This window comes from Uloborus diversus, chromosome 5 (assembly GCF_026930045.1).
Source record: "Uloborus diversus isolate 005 chromosome 5, Udiv.v.3.1, whole genome shotgun sequence".
In the NCBI taxonomy this organism is placed as follows: domain Eukaryota; kingdom Metazoa; phylum Arthropoda; class Arachnida; order Araneae; family Uloboridae; genus Uloborus; species Uloborus diversus.
The window spans coordinates 169,054,090-169,077,503 of NC_072735.1; the positions used below are offsets into that span (position 1 = coordinate 169,054,090).

The following is a 23,414-nucleotide window of genomic DNA, read 5'->3' on the forward strand; positions in this document are numbered from 1 at the left end:
GTCTTACTAAACTCCTATATAAAGGCAGAAGAACTTTCTTAGATTTGTTTGAAATAGATCTATTGATGAACCCAAGCATTTTGTTGGCTTTGTTACTAGCAATACTGCACTGTTGACTAAACTTGAAGTCCTGATTTATAAAGACACCCAGATCCATAATTACAATACAGCTATCGGTACGATACCTGAAAAAAAAAGATCGTTTTAATCTGTTTTTGCATTGTGTATTCTCATGCAAGATGGTTGAGCATGGCGGGCTACATGGCTTTAAGATTTTGTAGAGCCGCTTACTCTTTGGTGTGAGTTCACAATAAAGATGCTTGTATAACTCCACTGAACATTTATTACAACACACGAAAAAATAACATTTACAACATGAATTCAGAATAAATATAACTCAGGAATGTAGGAGACATTTAGGAAATAGTAGAATTTAACGCAGCAACGCTGCTTGACATCGCTACTCCGGAATCTTTTTGTTCTACCAAGAAAAATAAATTTATACGTTGCCACTTATGCGAGCACTGAAATTAATAATAATTAAATCAAAGTCTTAGGCTCAGCTGCAGCTGCAGACGATAAGAACTACCACAAGGTACATGCTGTCATCCAAATGAAATGTTTCCGGGCGATTCTCAGCCGCATCTTGCTTGAAGGTATTCGTACTTAAAAGGTCTTTGAATACAACTTGATACTATGATTGGATTCCTGAAATATGGTTCAGTGGCAGAAACTTCAGGCTCATACTGCTCAACTGAAGGATTTCATGTGATGCAGTAATATACAGGAAAATAATTTTTCTTCTTTCTCTCTTCATCTTCCCCTTAATGCCCTTCAATCATTGGTTCATTCATAGGAATTCCTGAGTGCCGATTGTGAATATGTTCCGTACATAGAGAGGTATTGATTGAAGGGAGTTAAAAATAGCGTTCAGAATGCTGGGATGTTCATATTATAGATTGTTCAGAGTAGAGAGAGGTCCGCCTATACGTTAAGTCTATGGAATTTCACCGGGACCATCAAAATGTGTTCAGAATATTGGGGTATTCACATTAGGGAGTGTTCAGATAGAGAGAGTCCACTGTACATGCATACTGGGAAGAATGCTTCATTTAATGACTTTCAGGGAGCGTACGAAGCGTGGAAAACTTATCAGCAGAAGAGGGTTGATACTCCAAAAGCATACCACTAAAGTTTTGAAGCGATGTCCATAAAACATTTTGCTTTGCGGTTTCATTATCTTTACTTAAAATACAGACCCTGCGTAAAACTGTAATAATAAATTTTAACCAAATTGTCCCACACTCTTGTCTATAGAATCCCTCAGACAATCTTTAAAGCACAAAAATACTTGAAATTATTATTTTTACAAAAAATGAAAGCAAAACAATCATCTAAATGATTCTGCACTTCACACCTAAAAGTACTTTTGCACTTTGAGGCATAAGCAAAAAAGTCTCTAAAGTTGCTAATTCCAAGGAAGAAACAAGAGAGCAGTTCTTATGTTAAACTAGTGGTACCCGCACGGCTTCGCCCATAATAGAAAAATTAAAAGGTCTTTTGGTTCGCCTGTACATTTACAAATAATGTATGGTGAATTTTGTCGCGAATTGGCTTGTACCCATGTTACGGTTCCACATTATGATAACTTTGCATCTCGGCAATTGGCTTGTGCCCATGTTACTGTTCCACGTTATGATAATTTCGGAATTTACTCGTTCATCTTATGATATTTTTGTTCTTAAAATTGGAATAGAAAAAGAATCACATCGAATTTCCGAAAAATCGCTTCGAGGTGCACACTCCCATGCTACAAACTAACTTTGTGCCAAATTTCATGAAAATCGGCCGAACAGTCTAGGCGCTATGCGCGTCACAGAGATCCTGACAGACAGAGATCCGGACAGAGAGAGATCCTGACAGACAGAGATCCGGACACAGAGACTTTCAGCTTTATTATCAGTAAAGATAATGATTTAAAATGCAGCATCTTATAAAAGTACAAGTACAATTTTTTTGACCTTTTCCTGAAATTTGTGTATGTTTTGAGCACTATGCCAAGACAAATTCTACAAAATAACACTATAGATATCTTTATCTTTATTATTATTACTAATAATAAAGTTGAATGTCCCTCTGTCAGGATCTCTGTGACGTGCATAGCGCCTAGACCGTTCGGCCGATTTTCATGGAATTTAGCACAAAGTTAGTTTGTACCATGGGGGTGTGCACCTTGAAGCGATTTTTTGAAAATTCGATGTGGTTCTTTTTCCAATCCAATTTTAAGAACAAAAATATCATAAGATGGACGAGTAAATTACACAATTATCATAACGTAGAACCGTAACATGGGCACAAGCCATTTGGCGAGAAAATTCACCATATATTATTTGTAAATATACAGGCGAACCAAAAGACCTTTTAATTTTCTATTATGGGCAAAGCCGTGCGGGTACCACTAGTATATAATATTTTGGAACATTCTACAATGTTTTTGGGTATGTTTTTGTTTCAACAGATCTTAAAACAAGCTTTTTTTTTTTAATTAAAAAAAAACATTCTATGATAATATACTTTTTCTCGATAAATATAAATATTTTAATTATTATAACATGAAAAAAAAGCTTAAAATTTCTTAGCAAAAAGTTTCCATAACAGAAATCATTTGAAAGTTTTTGAAAAAAGGGAAAAAAAAGAATGCCACAGAATATAAGAGCACACACAGTTAAAACAGCTATGACTGTTGTGTGTGCCACAGTATATATACAATGTACCTCAATCTTCAGAAACAATCATCAAGTTTCATGTAACATAATAATTCTCATTTTGAAATGGTAAATACCGAAATTAACTTACATCAGAATGCTGCATATCGTCCTCCGGTTCTTCCGCAATGTCCGAAAGTTCGGACCGAATTCCCTCTTCGATCAAATCTTCCACTCTGGCTCCCTGCAAGTGAAAGACATTATTAGCCTACCGTAAGAGAGCAATTTTTTGAAACAGAGGTACAACACCCAGAAGCAGTGGAGCTGCACGTCAAAAGGAAATAGATATATTACTGCTGACGAGGTTTGGAGAAGAGGAAAAATATCCATACACTTTTAAGAAATGGAAAACTTAGAGAGAGTGATAAATACATAAAGTACCATACTATATCACATTGCTAAGCAGTGCTAAAAGTCTCTAATGAAATCAAAAAATGTATTTCAATGCTTTTTTGGCAGTGGCATAAGGAGAAACAGTTTTCAAATTAAAAACTTGTTCTTAATACATTGCAAAAAGAATTCTCCCGTGCATTTAACCTCAAACTTACTTGCAGAACAGCTAAGTAAAATTCCCATAAAACCTCAAACTACTAGAGTAAATATTCTGCACTGGTTCAGTTAGTCCTAATTTTCTTCTGTTTTGTTCGTAGTGTGTTGAAAACTAAACATAATTTTAAATTGTTAAATAGGGATTAAAAAATATTCTAATACTTATGGTAATGAACAAAGAGAATTGCAATAAATCCTCAGATATATAATAGCCAATGAACGAGTAAAACTCCTGACGTCATCAGCAATGAAACTTGTGCCACAACATGACAATTTGATAATATGTTTTGGTAATGTTTAAAATGCAGGAAAAGACTTTATTGTGACAAGGCTGAACTGGATCCGGTAACTAAACTGTTTTACTGGTAAGACTGTCATTTTAGGAGAATGAAGAAACGTAAAAATGGTCAACAATGAACGCTCTCTACTGGATTTTAGGGCGAGTCCACTGGAGTTAGGGTTACAATTTCAATGATCAAAAAATCACCAAACAAGCAAATTGCTTCGTTCAAATGTAGAAGCAATTTTCACCTGTCATATCTTGACAGGCGATTTTCTAGTTAAAAGCATTTCATTTGATTTTGAAGCTGGTATTGCTAGGTTATGGTTAGTCTAGAAACAGTAGCTTTGCTATGACATTAAAAACTTTTTAGTTGATGTTAAAAATGTTTAATGATCTCCTTTAAAATCTTTAAAGGCATTAGTACATGCATCAATTGATTTTTTTCAAAAGTGATTTTTTTCTTTTCCAGAACGAGAGCTACAGCAATGGGAAAACTCTTCTCCGCCTCAACAGATATCCAACTTAAGATAAATTACTACCTTTGTGCTGAACAGTAAAGTAAGAAAAAACAACATCAAAAAAGCACTAATTGCCGATTACAGCAGACACGTGTTTCGGCATTGTTTTGTCTGATGTCTTTTCATCCATAAGTTCATTACTTTTTGCATTGAAAAAGGCGTTCCCTGTAACGCCGAAACACGTGTCTGCTGTAATCGGCAATTTGTGCTTTTTCGACGTTGTTTTTTCTTACTTTAGATATCCAACTTGTTCTGTCACTGCCAAAAGTTTCTACAATTAATGACTATCAAATATTGATTTTTGCAGTTTGAAGAGACAAATAAGACAGCAAAATTCAACAATTTTGCAATGAGCAATGTGAATAATATAGTAATTAAAAATGGAGGTAAGGGTTAGTTTGTAAACTGGATTTACACTTTGTTTACAGATTAGTCATAGAGGGCGGAAAAAAATCATGCCATAAAACATCATTCAAATGAGAGTAGTAAGCAGCAGGGAAAGTTAGCCATTCTGCAGCATTCTTTGGTAGCTATCGACTGTAGTGCTCACTGATAAGAAATTATGAACTAACCATTCAAATTACCTGTCAAGAAAAAAAAATAGAATTATTCGATTTAGGCGAACATCCAGAATCCTTTTGTCTTAAGTCCCTCGCAAATGTGATATGGTAAATCTGCCACTGCTCAGAGCCTAAGTCTAAAAGTGGCAAAGTGGGTAATTGCATGGAGGCCTGGGGATCAAGAGGGCCTGGACTAGCTAAATAGCAAAATAGATTTTATGAAAAATACAGGGTATCTGAAAAGTCCTCGACACATTATTAAAAAATCATAGAAAAGCAACAAATTCTCGTATCAATATACGGTATATGAAAAGAATTTATGATATAGTAAAAAAAAAGAAAGGAAAAAAAGAACAGGCTATATCAGCGGTTCCCAACCCATGGGCCGCGGCCCACAAGTGGGCCGCAAACAGCGTGTTACTGGGCCATGAACACTGGTCGAGAATCTGAACCAAGATAAGTCTTGGGGTCTAATTTCCAGTTTTTTTTTTTGCGAAAATTCACTTATTTGATGTACCGTCACCCAAAAACTCTCCCTGGTTCATTGCCAATAAAGAACTTTAAGATTTAAGACTTTTCGTGTTTCTTCGGAACTTTTCAATATAGTTGAAGGTGAAATCAAATGAATCATGCATTCTATTAGAGAAAATTGCCGAAGAAACTAGTATTAGTTTTAAGTTAAAAATGCATCTCCTTTGCTGAACTGGCGTGACTAACCAGTGAGTTGATACACTTGAAGGGTTTTTAGACAACCTGCTTATTTGAATGAGATGCAGTTTTTGTAAAAAGGTAATATAGAAATGCATTGAATGTTGCGAGTTATGTGACACTAAAACAGTTTCCAGTTTCAATTCAGATATCAATATTGTCAGAAGAAAAACAGTTTCAAAAATCTCATGGAACTACCCCCTCCCCCACCCATTCCCTCCGGATGTAAATTTCGGCTGTACAAGTAATATATAGTAGTTAGTGGGCCTCAATGGTGTTTTCTACAAAACTGGTGGGCCGCACAACTAAAAAGGTTGGGAACCGCTGGGCTATATTGTCACAGAAAGGATGTTTTCCTAACTGTGACGTTACAGCAATTACTTTTAATCACGCTTTTTTCTTTTTCCTTTTTTAAGGAGGTCATAAAAAACTGTTGATGGTGCAAAGCACATATGAGGCAGTGAAAAGCAAAGAGATGTAAGCGGATTTTTAAAAGTTTTGAGTAAAATGCATTTAAAGATAAGGTCTTAGGCTTCCCTTGACGACTTTGACCGGTCGGTTGATGACATGACAGCTAATGACATCAGCGCATGCTAAAGCATTGGAGCTAAGGTCATTATTTGTCATGTAATCAACCAACCGGTAAGCTACCGTTCGATCAACGAACGCAACCTGGGTAGGCTTTCATTGAATTTTTTTCTAAATTGTGCTGCATAGCAGCAGCTACCAGGGCTACTAGTACCATCCCTTGCCCCAAAACAGAGGAGAGATTCACCTACCATGTGCACTGGTTGTCTCCAAATTTTGCCACTTACACCTCTTTGCTTCTCACTGCCTTATATTGATACGACAACTTGTTGTTTTTCTACCAACTTTTGAATATGTCCAGGACTTTTTGGGACCACCTGCATATTTGACGAAATTTGATTGAAAATGGTTTTAATTGCTTCGACGATTCCATCGACCACAGTCGAGCATAGTGAGCACTCGCAGCACGCAGCCACAGTTATTGTGTTAACACCAGCAAGCAGCCCAACAACCACCAAGACTGTCTGCTGAAGTCGTCACCTGTTGCCCCGCAGACAATTCTGCCGCGGCGGCGGGATCGAATTCCGCCGTCCTGCGGGCCACATGCTTCAGCAGCTCGGCCAGCTCGGTATCCGATTCGGAATCGGAGCTGCCCGTGGACCTCCTCCTGGGGCGGGGGGCCACCTCCTTTTCCCCTTCTTCTTCTCCTTTCTGCTCCGCATCTGCTTGCTGCATCTTTAAAGGGACGGCAGCAAAAGTCAACACAAACAAAAGACTAATTCCGATCAGGGTTTGCCGATACATGATATTTGTCCAATATTTATATCGAAAATATCCCTATATTTTGATAGTCATTTTTCAAACTTAAATATAAAAACTGTAGGTAATTATCACATTAATGCTATTCATTTGTTATTAAAAATAACCAAAAAGCAGTGGCGGCAATTCAGGGGCCAAGGGGGGGGGGCAACTGCCTCTGCACTTTTTCCATTAAAGATGGCCTGAACGTTGTTAAGATTTTAACTTGAAAAAAATTCTGGGGAGATCAACCAGCGATAGCTTAAGACTGCATTTTTAGATTTCAGTTCGGAAAAATTTCCGGAAAAGAACACGCTCCCTCCTTTTTGTACAATCTTCAAAGAAGGCCTAAATTTATGTTATTATAAGGTTACAACTTCGGAATTTTTTTCTACGAAGCGAACCTGTTTCTCCCTAACATCGGTAAAAATATGTAAAACTGCGTTTTTAAACCTCTAATTATGAAATAAATTCGGGAGTAGTCCTCCGCAGTTTTTTGAAGTCACCGAAGGAAGTCTAAAATTGATGTTTTAGGGCTTTATCAGTTCCAAAAGATTTATCGAAAAGAACCTCCAAACTCATTCTTTCCTCATTAAGTCACTCAAAGATATCCTAAAATATCGCTTTTAAAACAATTCAAGTCTACAAAAAATTTCAGGAAAGAACTTCAGAACGCCTTGCTCTCAGTTTGCTAAAGATGTCCTAAATTTGCTTTTCTAAGACATCAGTTTCGGGATTATTTTCAGGAGTTACCTTTACATCACCAAGGACATTTCTTTTGATCTTTCAGCTTCAAAAATATTTTGCGGAGCGATTCCCTTCAGGTTCCAAAACTTTCTTGCCCCGCACTTATAGTCCCCAATTGCCGCCTCTGCCAAAAAGTAATACACTACACGCATTATATATTGATATATTAGCGGTCTACGGTGCCAGACTCGACCTCCCTGCCTAGGACGGCTAGCACAATCAGCCTCTGGTGGGCTGGTGTACAACTCTGTTCTTCCGAAGTAATAAAGTAGTGCCTTCGGCGAAGTACTTCCTTAGGCTTCGCTAAGAGAAAGCAATTCAATTGACATTTTCAGTACGTAACTTACATTCCTTCAGAGGAAAAGATGAAAAAATGATTGCATCAAAAAACACATCCCTGCTTCGGTACATTAATTAATAAACAGTGTACTAATTTTTTTAAGCGGCGCAGCTCTAGAACCACTTGATTCCAACAACTTCCACTTTAAGCAGAAAAAAAGAGAGAAATTATGAATGCAGAATCAACGTTGCCCGAGCCCCTTGGATGCTTGCCAAAATGATGGAGAAAATAATAGGTAAAAGTAATTCTGGAAGTTAAATTGAGGAGTGAAAATTCGTTTTTAATCAGTATTTCTGCTAAGTAAAGTCGCACAGCTATGCCACATAGCTAAACAAGTAGTCAAGAAAATTACAAATCTATGGATACCTGGTTTGATGCTCAGTTTTCTGTTGTTCACCAGGAGTAGCGATGACACCATACAATTAACTTTTATTAATATTAGATCATTAATATAATGTAATAATATATTATTCCTTATTTTATATTCATAAAACTATTAGCAAAGTAACAATTTTTAAAAAATCAAAAATGTTGAGTCAATAATTAAAAGTTGGTCAGAGTAAAAGGAAAATGTCATATTGGTTGGGCATACTTTTCATTTCTGAACTATATAATTTTGTAAAAGTAGCTATCAAAAGAAAAATGAGTAAAGTAGCTAATGTTTAAGTAACTCAATTTAAAGCAAAATACTAATTCTAAAATACATATAAACATTACAATAATCAACAAGCAATTAAATTAATATAACATATGGTTTTTAAATAACTTTTCATGTTTTTTTTTTATTTTACATAATATTTTACATTTATGAATATGCTAATACAGTAAAACCTGTTAAGTTGACCATCTGTCCAAGTTGACCGCTATTTTCAGGCACAGAATTAGATCTTATCATATAATTCAACCTCTATAAGTTGACCACCTGTTTAAGTAGACCGCAAAAGTAGTGCACCGCAAGTGGTCAACTTACACAGGTTTCACTGTATACGTATCTAACTACCATTTAAAGTACTTAAATTTTTACATAAAAAGTACATTTAATACAAATAATGTGTATTTTATTTTTTTATAAATAATGAAAGAAACAATTTTAAGTCTATATAGTATGATGATAATGTAAGAAAATAAAATTTGAGAATGCAATTATTATCTGAGGACTGATTAAAAGTATAGGATGCATATCAAAATATTGGATATTTTCAAAAATATCATGACATTTTCAAACCCTGATTCTAATCATAACGGGCCACATGCATACTAGACTACATTACAAATGATAAATTAATTTTTAAGCACTAATTGTAAAAATTATAAAATGAGGCTTCTGGAAAAAACATATTGCTGCCATTAGTAGACTAAAAATTTCTACTAGCATATTTTGACCAATGATCCAGTTTAAAAGAAATTCTAGAAAAACTTTTTCTTTCCATAACAGAGAAAAACAGCAAAAATGATATCAAAACTAAAAATGTTAAAAATTTGCAAATGCAAAAATTCAAACGTTTCAATGTCTCAAAATCTGAAAAATGCAAAATCTATATAGTTATACATTCTTTTGGTCCTCTAAATCACTGATTTTGGCAAGTAATAACATTATCAATTTTCAGCAATAAAAATTCTACAAATAAACACTAAAGGCATTTTTTTGAACCAAATAGTTACTTTTACAAATAAATATGTACTCTAATTGCTGCTAAGCAAATAGAACTCTTCTTTTCCCGCCCAATTGTTCAACACTTTAATGAAATTTAATTTTCTAAAAAATAATTCTTCATCATTAATTAGTCTGATTTCTCTAAAGAAAGTAATTTTATGACTGAAAAAACCTTTTTTAGGTATGATTTTTCATAGTCTGAAAGTAAAAAAAAAAAAAAAAGAATAGGGACTACATTACACAAAACCAACTACACAAAAAAAAATTCAATTATTCATTGCTTCACCATAAAACCATGAGAATTTTAAGAAAAGAGAGAGAAAAAAAAATAAATAAATAAATAAATAATAGGTTTAGTTTGAACAAGTTTACTTAAAAAACAGGAGCAATAATCTCATGCTGAGGGGGTAAGGTGCTACACTATGCGAATCCAAAAAGAAAAAAAAAACTTAAAGAAACATTAGTTTAAAAACACTTAAAAATAGTTGACATGGTTGATGTTGAAAGTTTACCCATAAGTCAGACCCAATATCAGACATAAAATTTAATTTCCCTCAAGTTCAGATAGCGGATATCAGTAACAAAGCAAATAATTAATTTTTTATTTTGTAAGAGCAGTAAAATCTCATCACAACAAATATCAATACAATGAGATATGTTTCAACGAAATGAATGTGCAATCCTACTTTAAACTACATTGCTTGAATTCCATTATAATGAAATTTAAGTCACATAGAACAACATTTTTCATGCCTTGAAGTTCGTTGTAGTGGAATTTAAACATACAGAGATCTCTCGCTTATACGCGACCTCTGTTATACGCGTTTTTCACTCATGCGCGTTTTTCTCACGGGCCCGGCCAGCGATATAGGAAAACAATGTTGACTCTTGTTCATTTATGATAAACACTAAGTTTATCCTAAGCACAATGTTATTATTTAATTATATGTATCTCATCATTTACAAATTAAAGCTATTTAATTGTAAACTTACTATGCATGTTAGCATGTTCGCGTTGTAATATCCTTTTCGCTTTGACAAGCGATTCTTCCCGCGTACTTCAACTTCAGATGAAAACGTAAACAATGAGTGAATCTGTTTTCGCTTCCCGGCGAATTGAAGGTCAGATGATGTCACTCGTTCTCAGCCATTCTAGAAGCTTTTTGCACACGTCTTTTCCGCACGTGTCGAACTTGAGATGACGTGTTATGCTAATTGGGAAAGCAGTATTTATACGCTCGTGTGATATGACTCTTTCTCATTTTCACTTCTCGCATCTACCATAGATGTTTTAGTTTGCCAACTTGCAGTTTGCAGTTGGGGGTTTTCGGCTCTTGGCTTTTCAGCCATCGAGATAGCCATTCACAGTTTTTAGAATGGATTAATAGGAAGTTAGTTTTCTGATCGGTAGTTAGATGTGATCTAATAGATTCTACTAGAACTCGCCGAACTTAGTGTTCGTGATGCATTATTGAAATGTTAGTATTAGAGATCTATGAATAGAGAACATGAAAACCTCTTCAATGGAATATTCGGTAATACTTAATAGAATTAGTAAATAGATATAATAGGTCTACAAAGTTCATGATTATACTTTAATTTTGGGTATGGCTTTGAGTTATTGATTCTTCAAGTTACTTTATTATTTTCTCATTTTATCTTTTACAATTGTTAATTGTTTAATAAATAGTTGATATTTTTAAAGAATGACTTTTCATCACTTAATATAAGATTCTTCATGCAGCAGAAGATAAATTTCTATTTAATATTTCGACTACTCCAATCGCGTATTACACTTTGCTAATTTAATAGCTTTGAATTATCATTATTCTTTGCAAAACTTGGGCTATTCTCTTTCTTGCTTTATGCTGGAGAATTATAGCCCATCAATTTATACGTGGAACTTAAAATGCACCTTTCACTTATGCGCGATAACATTTTTTCAAGTTTTAGTTAAATCGCCTATTCACGCTTTGCTTATCGGAAGATTTGTACCCTTCTTGATGTCTCTTGGAATACTTTCACACATCTTTATTCCAATGTTCAAAATGTTTCCAAGAACGCGTTTTTTTCACGCAAGTGTGCGATTGGGGGTGCAGTTAGTCTTGTGATTGACATCGAGATGGGAGAACGGGTTACATGCGAAAAGGTTGACCTTCCTAAAAGTCGTGGTGAAGCGGAAAGCATTGACATAGCCTATCGAGGATCTTTTGTACCCTCACAGTATACCGATGCGATTTCTCCAGATTGTTTGCTGTTGTGATTCAATGTGTGGGGTCGGTCTAGAAATTCTTTTCCAGACCACACTCATCGTGAGAAAAACATGTTACGCGGGTGTTTTATATCTGTCACCAGTATGGGAGCTGGATAAGTATAAGACCACACGTAAATACGGTTTTTGCTCCCCTTTTCTGAGAAAAATTCGAAATTAGATCTTCAGAATAGCTGAATTCTATCCGAAGCTGGACATTTGTTGTGCACATAAACTTTCTCCGTTTGGTGTGATATGATGTCTGTGACACTATAGGGAACATTTTTCAGCCATCTTGTCAACGCGGTTGAAAACCACAGACAGCAGGAGGAAAAGATCTTAGCGCATTTTGTCAACATCGTCTGACTGTTGTAAACAGGGGTGCATTCCCCGCCAAACGAATCCCCGTATATAAGAGAAAGTAAATAGGTCAAAAGGGGGAGACTCTCGTAATGCAAAGAGAGATGAGTCGCGGATTGTGGCTCTCGCAGTTCAAAATATCTTTGTAACATTAATAATTTGTAATTTGTAATATAGCTGTAAATATTGATATGTTGATTAAACGTCTCTAAAAGACCATGCATTCTCTTGTCGTCTTTCCACAAGAGGTGGGATCGGTCCAACAGACTATGACACTGATCACGCGACAGTTTTTAGGTTTTGTGGAATTCCCTTACATACTGGACGCTTACATATGTCCGGCATTCCGAACAAGATGACAAAACGTGCAACTTCAAATTTTACATTTTTATTAAATTACAATGCATAAGTGGAAATTATGTGCGTATTTATTCATTAGTATCAGTAGTGTACTATTAGTATAACTATAACTGTTGATAACTTATTGTATTTAAGTTTATTTTTGGGGTTTTTCACTTATGCGCAAATCTCACTTGTGCGCGAAAATTTCGTTGTCCCCTTTGGTCGCGTATAAGTGAGAGGTCACTGTAGTTGGATTTTATAAGAAGAAATAGTTCGTGCCCAAAAAAGATATATAAACAGCACAAAATCTGAGGATTCTGGGAAGTAAATTAAAGAAAAACATGAGTTGTTCTTCCAATAATAGAAATGTTATCAGCACCAAGCAAAAAAATTCAAGTAACAAAAACTTCTGATTAAATTAAAGTTATGTAACTTATAATTTTAATTTTTAGCAATAATAACCAATGAAGTTTCCTATAAAACATTTACTAGTAAATCAAAGGCAATTATTTAAATAATTAACCTCTTTAGAAATTTACTATTGAAAAGTTACACAGCTCTTTCACCCCTCCCGCAATAGTTGCTTAACTGTTCAATTATTTCCAGTTACATCATTACTCATTTGTCAACACATTGAATATTATTTATTACTAACAATTGTAACAACAAAATATCAATTTATAGAACATGTTTGGTATACCTTTGATTTAAAGTAAATGAATCATATAGAAATTAAATACTGCCTAAAAAACTCTAATGAACTAATATTGTAATAAAAAAAATATAAAAAAAGATTTCTTTTTATTAGACTTGGCCAAAAATATGGACAAAGTAATATCTTAAAGTTTGCATCAAATGATGATGAAAGTCTTTCTAGGTCATGTAATTTAGGTTCACCAATGTAATAACTATAATTTGACTAATTTTGGAATACTTCTAAATTTGAAAAAAAAAAAAAAAAAAAATGGCGTAGCTCAGAGTGAAAAAAAAAATTAAGTATTTAAGGTATTTAAAATTAAACTTTTCCGAAACATGAACCAGCAATTTAGGGTTGAATCTTTGAAGATCTAGGAGCCTTTCAGAATCTACAACTTCCAAAGGGAAGTATTGCCACTACTTTTGTTCTGATTTGTGCAAAAAATACTAATAAAATAACATTGATAAAATTGTTAGGTACAAATACTTAAAAACTTATGAATTCAAATTTTGTGAAGCAATAAGGATTATAATTTCAAATTCAAAAATACATCATGCTTTAAGTTAGACACACAAATAAAAATATGCATCTTACCATTGAAGCTGCAACCCCTTTCAACAACTCTACAGGAATAAGGCAAGGCATAGAGTCTATTGATAAATTATCACCAGATTTAGTTTTAACAGTCACAGTACGTTTTTTCAAAGGAGCGAGATTCATCATGTCAAGCAGAGCATGGTCACCTGAGAAGATTTTACGAAGCAATTAACTCCTGAGATGTTGACATTTATTTGCATAAAAATAAAATCATCTAAATCAAAAATTAAATCAGATTTTAATAATATACTAGAAAATCGCCCATCAAGGTATGACGGGTGAAAGTTGCTTCTACTCTTCTACATTTGAACGAAACCATTGCCTGTTTGGTGATACTTTGATAGTTGAAATGGTTACTCTAACTCCAATGGATTAACCTTAAACTTCAGTAGGTAGCGTTAATAGTTGCCCAGTTTTTCGTTTCTTCATTCCCCTGAAATGACACAGTCTTACCAGTAAAACAGTTAAGTTACCGGATCCAGTTCAGCCTCGTCACAATAAAGCCTTTCCCTGCATAATGTGTAATGGTAATGTTAAACATTACCATTACACATTATCAAATTATCATGCTATGGCGCGAGTTTCGTTGTTGAAACTCGCAGGTTACTCGATCATTGGCTATTATATACAGTAAAACCTGTGAAGTTGACCACCTTTGTAAGTCGACCACCTGTCTAAGTTGACCGCTTTTTTCAGTCACAGCATTAACCCTCAACATATAAATCAACTACTGTAAGTTGACCACCTGTTTAAGTTGACCATTACAGTAGTGCACCACAGGTGGTCAACTTAAACAGGTTTCACTGTATATGAGAATATCTTCATGTCAAATGTGGCACACGGAAACATGTTTATTGCAAAAATAAATTTCTAAACGCACGGAGCAAAATTTAGTTGATTATGGTTCATTATTGTAAAAGTCAAAAAACTAAATTCACAAAATTCAGTGGTGCAAAAGCCCCCATTAGCCTACCTTGCTCACCTCAGTTTTTAAGACTGAGGACTCTGGGGTGCAAAGGTAGATGTTCTTGTTAGGTAGTCAGTCGAAAGCGGAGTCCCCAAAGTTTAGTTCCTAAGCAAGCTTAGTATGCATTTTATCAACAAACTGAAGGGATGAAAGGCTGAGTCGACTGTGCCCAGCCCAGGAAGGATGAGTTTTAAAACCCTGTAGTTTAAAGGTCAAATCACATAAATTTAAGTACTGAAGGGGGGGCATGAAAATTTTAAATTTTTCATCTCATTTGTATCAACATGTTTATTTACAAGGTCAAACAAAAATCATCCAAGAGCAGATTTTTAAGAAGTAATAAGATTTCAAATAATAATAATAATAATAATAATAATAATGAAATAAAAAACAAAAAGCTTTTAAAAGCAGTTTAAAAATACATTATTTCAATTGTATCTTTCAAATAAATCATACATTGGGCAAGCAAGTAGAATGAAACTTTAATAATAGGGAGGGGGCGGGGCAGCCTTTAAATTAAGGCATAAAAGCATTCCTTCTAAAATAAGACCCTCATTGAAAGTTTCACATAAATTTATGATGTGTTACTTAGTTGTAATATTGTCAAATTTGTCACTCTTCCATTTACCTTGGTTTCAATTCATTGCAGAAAAAATTTGAAACTTCAATAACTTTTGTACTGCAAAGGCCAATGTAAAATATATATTTCAACCACCTATAAATTTTAACTCACTTTGATCATACTTTATGCACCTTTTTTAATTATGTATTCATGAGACCAAACAATGAGTCATTAGATAAAGTATGTGTTAAAGACCTTGACGATTAGATTCACAAAAAAGTTCTACCATTAAGAATTTATTTCCTATGAAATACAAGCAATTCAGACCATGAGTTTCATTATGTTTCGAGAATTCAAGCACAAACTGCATACCAGTGGGACTATCAATTTCACTGATTTTCCGATCTCCAGCATAAACAGCATATCCAGTTACAGGAGCACCGTTCGATGTTCCTCTATTGTTGATCGTTACAGGTAACCAGGTTACTAGCAAAGTACCATCTTGGGGACCTGGTTCAACTTGTATGTCCAGAGGTGGTTCAGGAAGACCTGAAAATGGATAAACATTAATATTAAAGTTTTTCAACAATGAATTTTATTATTAAAACACCCAAGTTCTTTAAAACATAAAGATTAAAATATTATGCATAAAATGATTTTTGTCATTTTCTCATATTGTCATAACAATAAGTCCCCTCAACCAATGTAGTACCCCTCTACTTACCTTCCTACCTCTAATGCATCTGGTACATTCAAATATTTTTGTCTTAAGATGTTGGAAAGATTAAACTGAGACGTAAAATGCTATTTAGAAGAATCAAAATACATACGTAGAGATTTGTTATATACAGTCAAGCTTGCTTATAAAGAGCCATGATTTAACAAGAACCCAGATCTAAGGGGGTCAGGAGATGTCAATTGCCATCCTCCCCAGCTTTCTAAAATTTATGTTTTTACATATAAGTGGGCATGGTTTTTGTTGCTTTGGGATATAATTTGCATTGCGAGTACACCCTTTGCCCTCGTGAAAATTCAAAATGAAAGGCCTGCTAACATCAATTCCAATATGATGCCTACATCAATCGAACACATAGAAATTTAAAGTTCATTTTAGAAAATGTTAGGCATTTAATTTTTCAAAAGAAGGAAGGGATAAAAACAGGACTATTACAAGATTAACATATTAATAACTGTGACTGGAACAGATGGTTTGTAGAAAATAAATATTATCCTAGCAACTAGCAACAAACTTTTCTTTTTAATTTCTTCAATGCAAGAATTGATTACATAGCCTCCCCCCCCCCATTAACCTAAACCATTCTAATATTTATTCAAGAATATTTTTTAAATTATCATTTATTAAAACAGTAGCATTAATACACAATTTTATCTTCTTAAACAACAATTATCAATTATAATTAAAAATAAAATAAACGGTGTACTACTAAGTGCAATGATTTCAACTAAAAGATATTTGTAGCACAAAATAAAATATCTATACACATCAAGAATGACATCAAATAAACCAATTTTACAAATGATGCAGTGAATTCTCAGATCACCATTCCTAGCGACTGAAATATAACCCCTTCCCTCTTGCTCTCGTGAAAATGACAGGCTGGGGTTTTGGACCTCCATTTCTTGCTCCCGTGATATTGCCATGCTGGGGTGTGCAATATTAATGCAACAAAACGATTGAAACCAATTCATTTCCTTTGCCCGGACAATATCATACAACAGATGGCAGCATGAGTCAATTTTAAACGTAATTGCAGATTTTAAATGTAATTGCAGAGATGCGGGAAGGAAATTCGGTACTACTGTCCAGATTGTGACGTTAGCCTCTGTATCTCATGCTTGAAATTTATCACACAAGAAAAATTTACCAATCTTTACTTACATTACACAAAAGATTAATCAAGATTAATTTTAGTGTTTAAAAGACGTATTTCTTAAATTTTCGCTGCTTGCCTGGGCTTGCTTGTTAGCTTTTCAAAAAATTTAAATTTTTAAAAATTTTAATTCAAAAAATATTGAAAATTAAAAACTGAATGCACATGTTGTTCGTATTATTTTTATATAACACAAACATGTGCTTACACTTAGTTTTATATAATTTTCTTAAATAAAAAAAACAGACACTTTTATGACTGTTTTCTTGAAAATTATTCAATCGTTAAAAGGTTTATAGAGTTTTCACTCAAAAAGTTAATGCTAACTTGCCAAAAACTTGGCGATTCCTTCCATAAAGTTTTCTTTTACAGTAATCCCATTACCACATTTTCTTCATTTGAAAAATATTATCACCCTCAGTGTTGATTATAGCTCTCGATTTACCTCATACAATTACTAAAGTTGAGCGCTTCTCATCCTTCTATTTTTTAGTTTTTGAACATTGTTCGTATACTATGTCTTATTTCTAACTAGATCACCTTCTAGCTCATTTTGTTTGTCTTGATACATCCTCCTTCAAATAAAATTTGAAGTAAATTTTACAATCTTTTAAAGATCACTACTTTTGGTCTTCATGATTTGTTTATAATTATGTTGCACAACATGGAAAACATCCTTTAGATGAAAATATGAGTTTCTCTTATATTTTTGACTGAAAATAACGAATCTAAATATTTTTGATTGTTATGCACTATTTTCTTGAAAATCCACATCTTTCACACTTTTATTCTAAATTAGTGGCTGCCTCAAAAAAATTATTCCTGGCATCAGAAATATATCAATGAACTACTTGTGAATCTGCAATGTGCTTTTCTTCATTACTGAACATTAAACTAGGTTTTACAAAAATATTAGAAAAGGACAGAGAGAGGTAGTGTTTTTCTTCCGTCTCAGGAATAAATTCAAAAATTTCAGTGAGGCAAAGATAAAAAAGATTTTATGAGCCCATTAATTAAAGCAGTTTTGAGTTGGAAAAATTAACTGGCAGAGGCCAAAGAGGAAACCTGGCCTGTCACTCAAATCAGTATGCACTTCCCACATGAGAAGTGGGTCCTCACACAAAAAAGGTACACAATGGCTTTGATACATGAGCCAAGCATTTGTTGTCCAAGCAAGAACTGAGCCAAGCATTGTTCATGATTTGTTTATACAGAATCCCATATTATCATCTACGGGAGGGGGGGGGGAGCTCAAATTTGTTGTACAATGTTATTTTACAAGACTACTCATTTTTCAAGGTTCCTTCATAAAGCAACTACTTCTGTAATGATTAATTTTTAATAAAGTGGTCTCTTAAAAAGATTTCACTGCATACAGTAGTTAATAGTTAAAAAATGGTAGTATTGTTAAAGTACAGTAATTAAAAGATTTAAAAGAAAATAAGTAATATGCATTGATGCATTCTTTAATAGTGTTAATGATTACAAAGTTGTTGAATGGCTAAACTATGAAAGATGTGCAGTTGCCACAGCATAGCATGTTTGCATGTTAGTGCTTCAAGATTGCCCAGAAGAATCGCAGAGAGAAAGCGAAAAGAAATTAACCTTTACAACCTTTGGGAAGTGTTTTAAATTCAATAGCCGACGTCAACAATCCTATCCTTTTCGGATTTTCGTGATTGAAAAACAAACGGGCAGGACGAGCTCGAACAGATACCTTGTAAGTTGTGTTAGGTGCTAAGCCTAAAATTGAAACCAATATCAGATTAATTACACATTCACATCTTTACACATGGAATAAATGCAATGCAATACTTTTTTTTTACAAAAAAGTAAATATTGAGATTTAAAACAAATGTTTTAAATCTATATAAATAAAACAAAGAATATGTGTGTATATATATATGTGTATATATATGTGTAATGTTCCTTATACAAATCCAGTTTATGATGGATCTCGACCGAATTTGGCAGGGAGGTACTTGGGCACCCGAGAAGGAACGTAGGGGCGTTTTCAAACGCCAAAACAGGACCGAACCACTCGAATTTTAATTTTAAGACCCGAAAATGGCATTAAATGTCTTTTTCTACCCGAAATATTTATCCGAACAGTTTGATTTTGGAGCCACTTGAAAGCCCGCGAAAAATATTCATAGAGTTCATTCATTTCCTTAGAATTTAAAAAAAAAGACTGTAAAATCAAGGGGAAAAAATTAAAAAGCACTGCTAAGCCTAATGGAACAGAAATTTTAAATCAGAAAATTATCGTTTGCTGAATCTCATTTTAAATTAGCGTTTAGACAGTTGCCACTTTTTTTTTCTTGGCTGTGACTAATAAAATTTTGTTTTTGTTTTGAGGTAAAAATTTCCGCTTTTGATTATTATTTGGCGATTTATCTTCTATCTTTTTTTAAAGATTTTAGTTGTATATATGGAGGGTTGCGTTTAATTTTTTTGGCAACTTTTGATTTGCCATTTACTTTCTTTGAGAATGATTATTTTGATGGGGAATTATATAATTTTTTTTTTCCTCCAATTGAAGCCTGATTGTTGAACATGACATAACTTTTATTTTCGAGGTAAACTGTGCAAAGTCGGGCGACGCAGTTAGTATTTAAATAAAATTCAAGTTTCACATAATGTGGAATAAAAAATAATTTTATAAAGCATGAATTAATTTTTTAAAGTCAAAAATAGTTTTAATTTAAAATTCAGACTGAAACCTTCACATAACAAGATCACTGGACAGTTCTATTAAAACAGAAAACAAATCACAAGCAGCCAATAATCATATTCAATCGTATACAGTCTTATGTAACATGAAATAAAAAAAAAAATCAGATTCTTGTCTGATAAATTGATGAAATTCTATGACACAACAAAAAATTGCAGATCTTTCACAATCTCAATGCATACTATTGTATATTCAGTCGGTTAATGAGCATTATATTTATTCATATTTCTAAAGGTTAAAGAAGCTCTAGCTTAAGCAATTGATTAATGTATTTAATTCTACTTAAATTAGCACAAGTAAAATATGTAATACAAAAACATAACTGGTCAATATAGAATATTTTGCAATTTTACTGCAAAGTTAAAATTATGATTAGATGATTTAAAAGCATTTTATTTATTGAATTACAGAAAGAGTTTGCACAAGATTAATTTTAAACCCATTGAAAATTATGAAATGTTTGTGAAAGTACATATTACTTTAACAATATATACTGAGCATACTTTGGAAATAAAGTAATTTTACTTATGTTTTTTATTCTGATCTCTAAACTAAATTTTCAATGTATTTCTTGTTAACTTTCTAAAAGTTTAATTCGAAAATGTTTGTATACATTAATGTTTGCATACGGAAATATTTTTATACCAGTGAATATTAAGAAAATATATTATTCCCATACATGACACACAATTTCAAAAGACTATAAAATTCTTTTGTGGAGTGTTCCATTAAATTCCTTGTAACTGCCAACAGTTTCCAATTTCCAAGATATCAAAATGTTGAAACTTATACTACTTCATCACTTGTCAAGCTATCAGTAACAACCATACTGAATTCATTGCAAAATAAAATCATATTAATTCGATTGTTCAAAACTACTAATAAACGGTTCTTCTAAAACAATTATTCTAAAACAATTAATCAGAAAAAAAGTCCACAAAAAGCTTCAAAAAATATGATGCCAAAGGTCGATCCAGTTTTTTTTTTTTTTTTTTTTTTTAGGTCTGCATTTTGAAGGGGAAAAAAAGAACAAAATTTTGGGTATTTCTCTTTTTTACATTTTTAGTTTAAAAAAAAATCTGTCTCCTCGACCTAAAAATCCCTTTGGCCTAAAGGATTTCACAAGGAATGATTAGGAAGCTGGAGGTTTTTTTACTGATGTTATAATTTCAGACGAATTGATTAACCTTAATTGAAAAGTTATGAAAAAAATGTTTTTACAAATGAAATGTTGGAAAAGGCCTAGTTTATAGATATAAAATTTTGTGAAGTGGTCATTTTTACAATGTAGAATTTGGTGAAGGAGCTGCAAAATAGACCCACTTTCAGTCTGAATCAACCGCTGGATGTGACTTTTTTTTGATATACATGGGACTTCCAAAAGCCAAGGTGAGCTCCTAATCAGTTTGGTTGCAAGGCCCCCATCACCCCTATAAAAATTATGAAACTAATACTCCTCCGACTCCAAGTCGGGTCCCTAGTTTCAGACTAGGTTGACATGGCCTCTTGTTATCCCCGATTTCAACTAACATTAAAATAGACATAGAACTCATTGAGAACAAGTGCAGATTAAATTTTGACACCTATTGCTCTAAGTTAGGTAGGTGGCTAGATCTGACAGGGTCGTCAGGAGTCAAGGTGGGTCCCTAGTTTGTTTGGTTGCTGGGCCCCTCAACCCCCACAGAAATTATGAAACTAATACTACTCCGACTCCAAGCCAGGACCCCCTCAAGGGCCCAGATTCTAGTTTCCTACAAGGCTGACATGGCCTATCCTCTGCTATGGATATACATGAACAGCATTCATATACCAACTATGAAAAATTTCTAAAATTTTACTTGTTCATCAAAACAATTGGAATTTTATTAGATTTTTAAAGAATTTTATTCAATTACAACTTTATTCAATTAAGATAATTATAATAAAAAAACTTATTCTTAATTTTATTCATCTTCAAGAATTCTAATGTACACAGGTAGGTGCAACAATGTATTTAATCCCAATTCCCAAAAAAATACTTCATAACAAAATACAAATTTATCACTTTAGTCAATCAAACATAAGCAGTAAAATAACTAGCCTGAAATATTGTGTCGAAACAATCCAGGCTTCAAAGTTTTTACTTCAACGCAATTGATCGCCACAACATGCTGGAAGTTGCTGTTGCTAGGCAACCAGCTGATCACTGCCGAAGTTGATGTAACATTGGTTGCTTTAACACAACTAGGTGCTAGGGGAATATCTGGAGAAAAATAATCAAATGAGCAAATGCATCATACATGCTTCAGGAATAAACAATCATTAGAAAGAAACTCATAATTTAATCTTAGTTCAAAGAATTTAAATACCTTTGCCAATAACAATGGTACAAGCTGCATCTCTAGAATGACGACCGGATGGATTAACCGAACGCACACTAATTCGGTGAGGCTGAAATCAGATCAAAAATATATATATATATATTTTTTTTAATTTAAATTTGTAGCAAGATGAATGGCAGATAAAATATCTAAAGTGATGTAAAGTATTTGTCCCCAATCAAGAGTATATGTTTGTATATAAACACTGATAAATATTTCACAATAACTTTAGGCACAAGAGTAATGTTCGTTACTTAGTATTTTCCAGCAAGGGAGAAAAATTCCTTGATAAAGGATCAAAAATTCAACAATGAAAAAAAGTGAAAAAATATAGATCCATTATCTAATGTCTTTCATCCCTGAGAATAATTTATAGTTAACAGGTTGAAAGCTTAGCAATCACAACTGACTAATCAGAATAGCTAGCATATTTGAAGAACGATCATTTTAAACATTTAGCATTTATTTGGCAACTTCTTCGGGTACAAAACAAGAAGATTTATGCTAGACCAAAAGATTTATGTTAAGAGCAAAAGAAACTGGGAGACTTTTTTGAATAAACAGGAACAGTTTAAAACAGGCCAGAAGACTTTTATCACAATAACGTAATAATAAAAATTAAAAATTACGCACATACTTTCAAAACTCATAAACAAAAAAGTTGAATGCTCAGAAAATAGAAGATGATGGGAAAACTAAGATTTATGCATTGAATCAACATTTTAAAACAACACAGAGGCATTTATTGTAAAATATAGAAGCCATGGCTGATTCCCTCTATAAAACTATTTGCTTTTTTTTTCTTATTTAGCAGGCAATATGCTTTAAAAGAAAAATTACTTCCATTTTAAGAGGATAAGCTCAAAGAATAAAAAATTCTTTGTAAAAAAATTAATAGAATTCCTAATTTTCTAAATTAGGAAATTTAGGCATTTGGAAAGAAAAACTACTTTCCCTAAGACACTCATGAAAAATAGAGGATGTTAATATGATTGACGTGGTATGAAGAAATTGACGTAGTCGCAAAAATTATGCATAGGGACATCAAATGACTGATTCGACAATTTGTCCTGCATGAGACAGATCACATAATTAACTAAAACGTAAATGAATCAATTAACCAACATTTTGAAGCACAAAAATTGCAAATTACTGCAGACACGTGTTTTAGTGTTATAAGGAACACCTTTTTCAATGCAAAG

General features: G+C 33.3%; 1 protein-coding gene across 1 annotated transcript in view; it reads right to left on the minus strand.

The window, feature by feature from the left end:
- The window catches only part of LOC129222197 (RIMS-binding protein 2-like), a 167,464-nt gene that overhangs the window by 11,904 nt on the left and 132,146 nt on the right, over positions 1 to 23,414 (minus strand). The window contains exons 17-23 of the mRNA XM_054856668.1: positions 22,201 to 22,282; positions 21,933 to 22,094; positions 18,724 to 18,861; positions 15,599 to 15,775; positions 13,695 to 13,843; positions 6,452 to 6,646; positions 2,857 to 2,949 (exon numbers count right to left, since the gene is read on the minus strand). Of these exons, the coding sequence (XP_054712643.1) occupies positions 2,857 to 2,949; positions 6,452 to 6,646; positions 13,695 to 13,843; positions 15,599 to 15,775; positions 18,724 to 18,861; positions 21,933 to 22,094; positions 22,201 to 22,282 (996 nt within the window). The remainder of the gene's footprint in view (positions 1 to 2,856; positions 2,950 to 6,451; positions 6,647 to 13,694; positions 13,844 to 15,598; positions 15,776 to 18,723; positions 18,862 to 21,932; positions 22,095 to 22,200; positions 22,283 to 23,414) is intronic.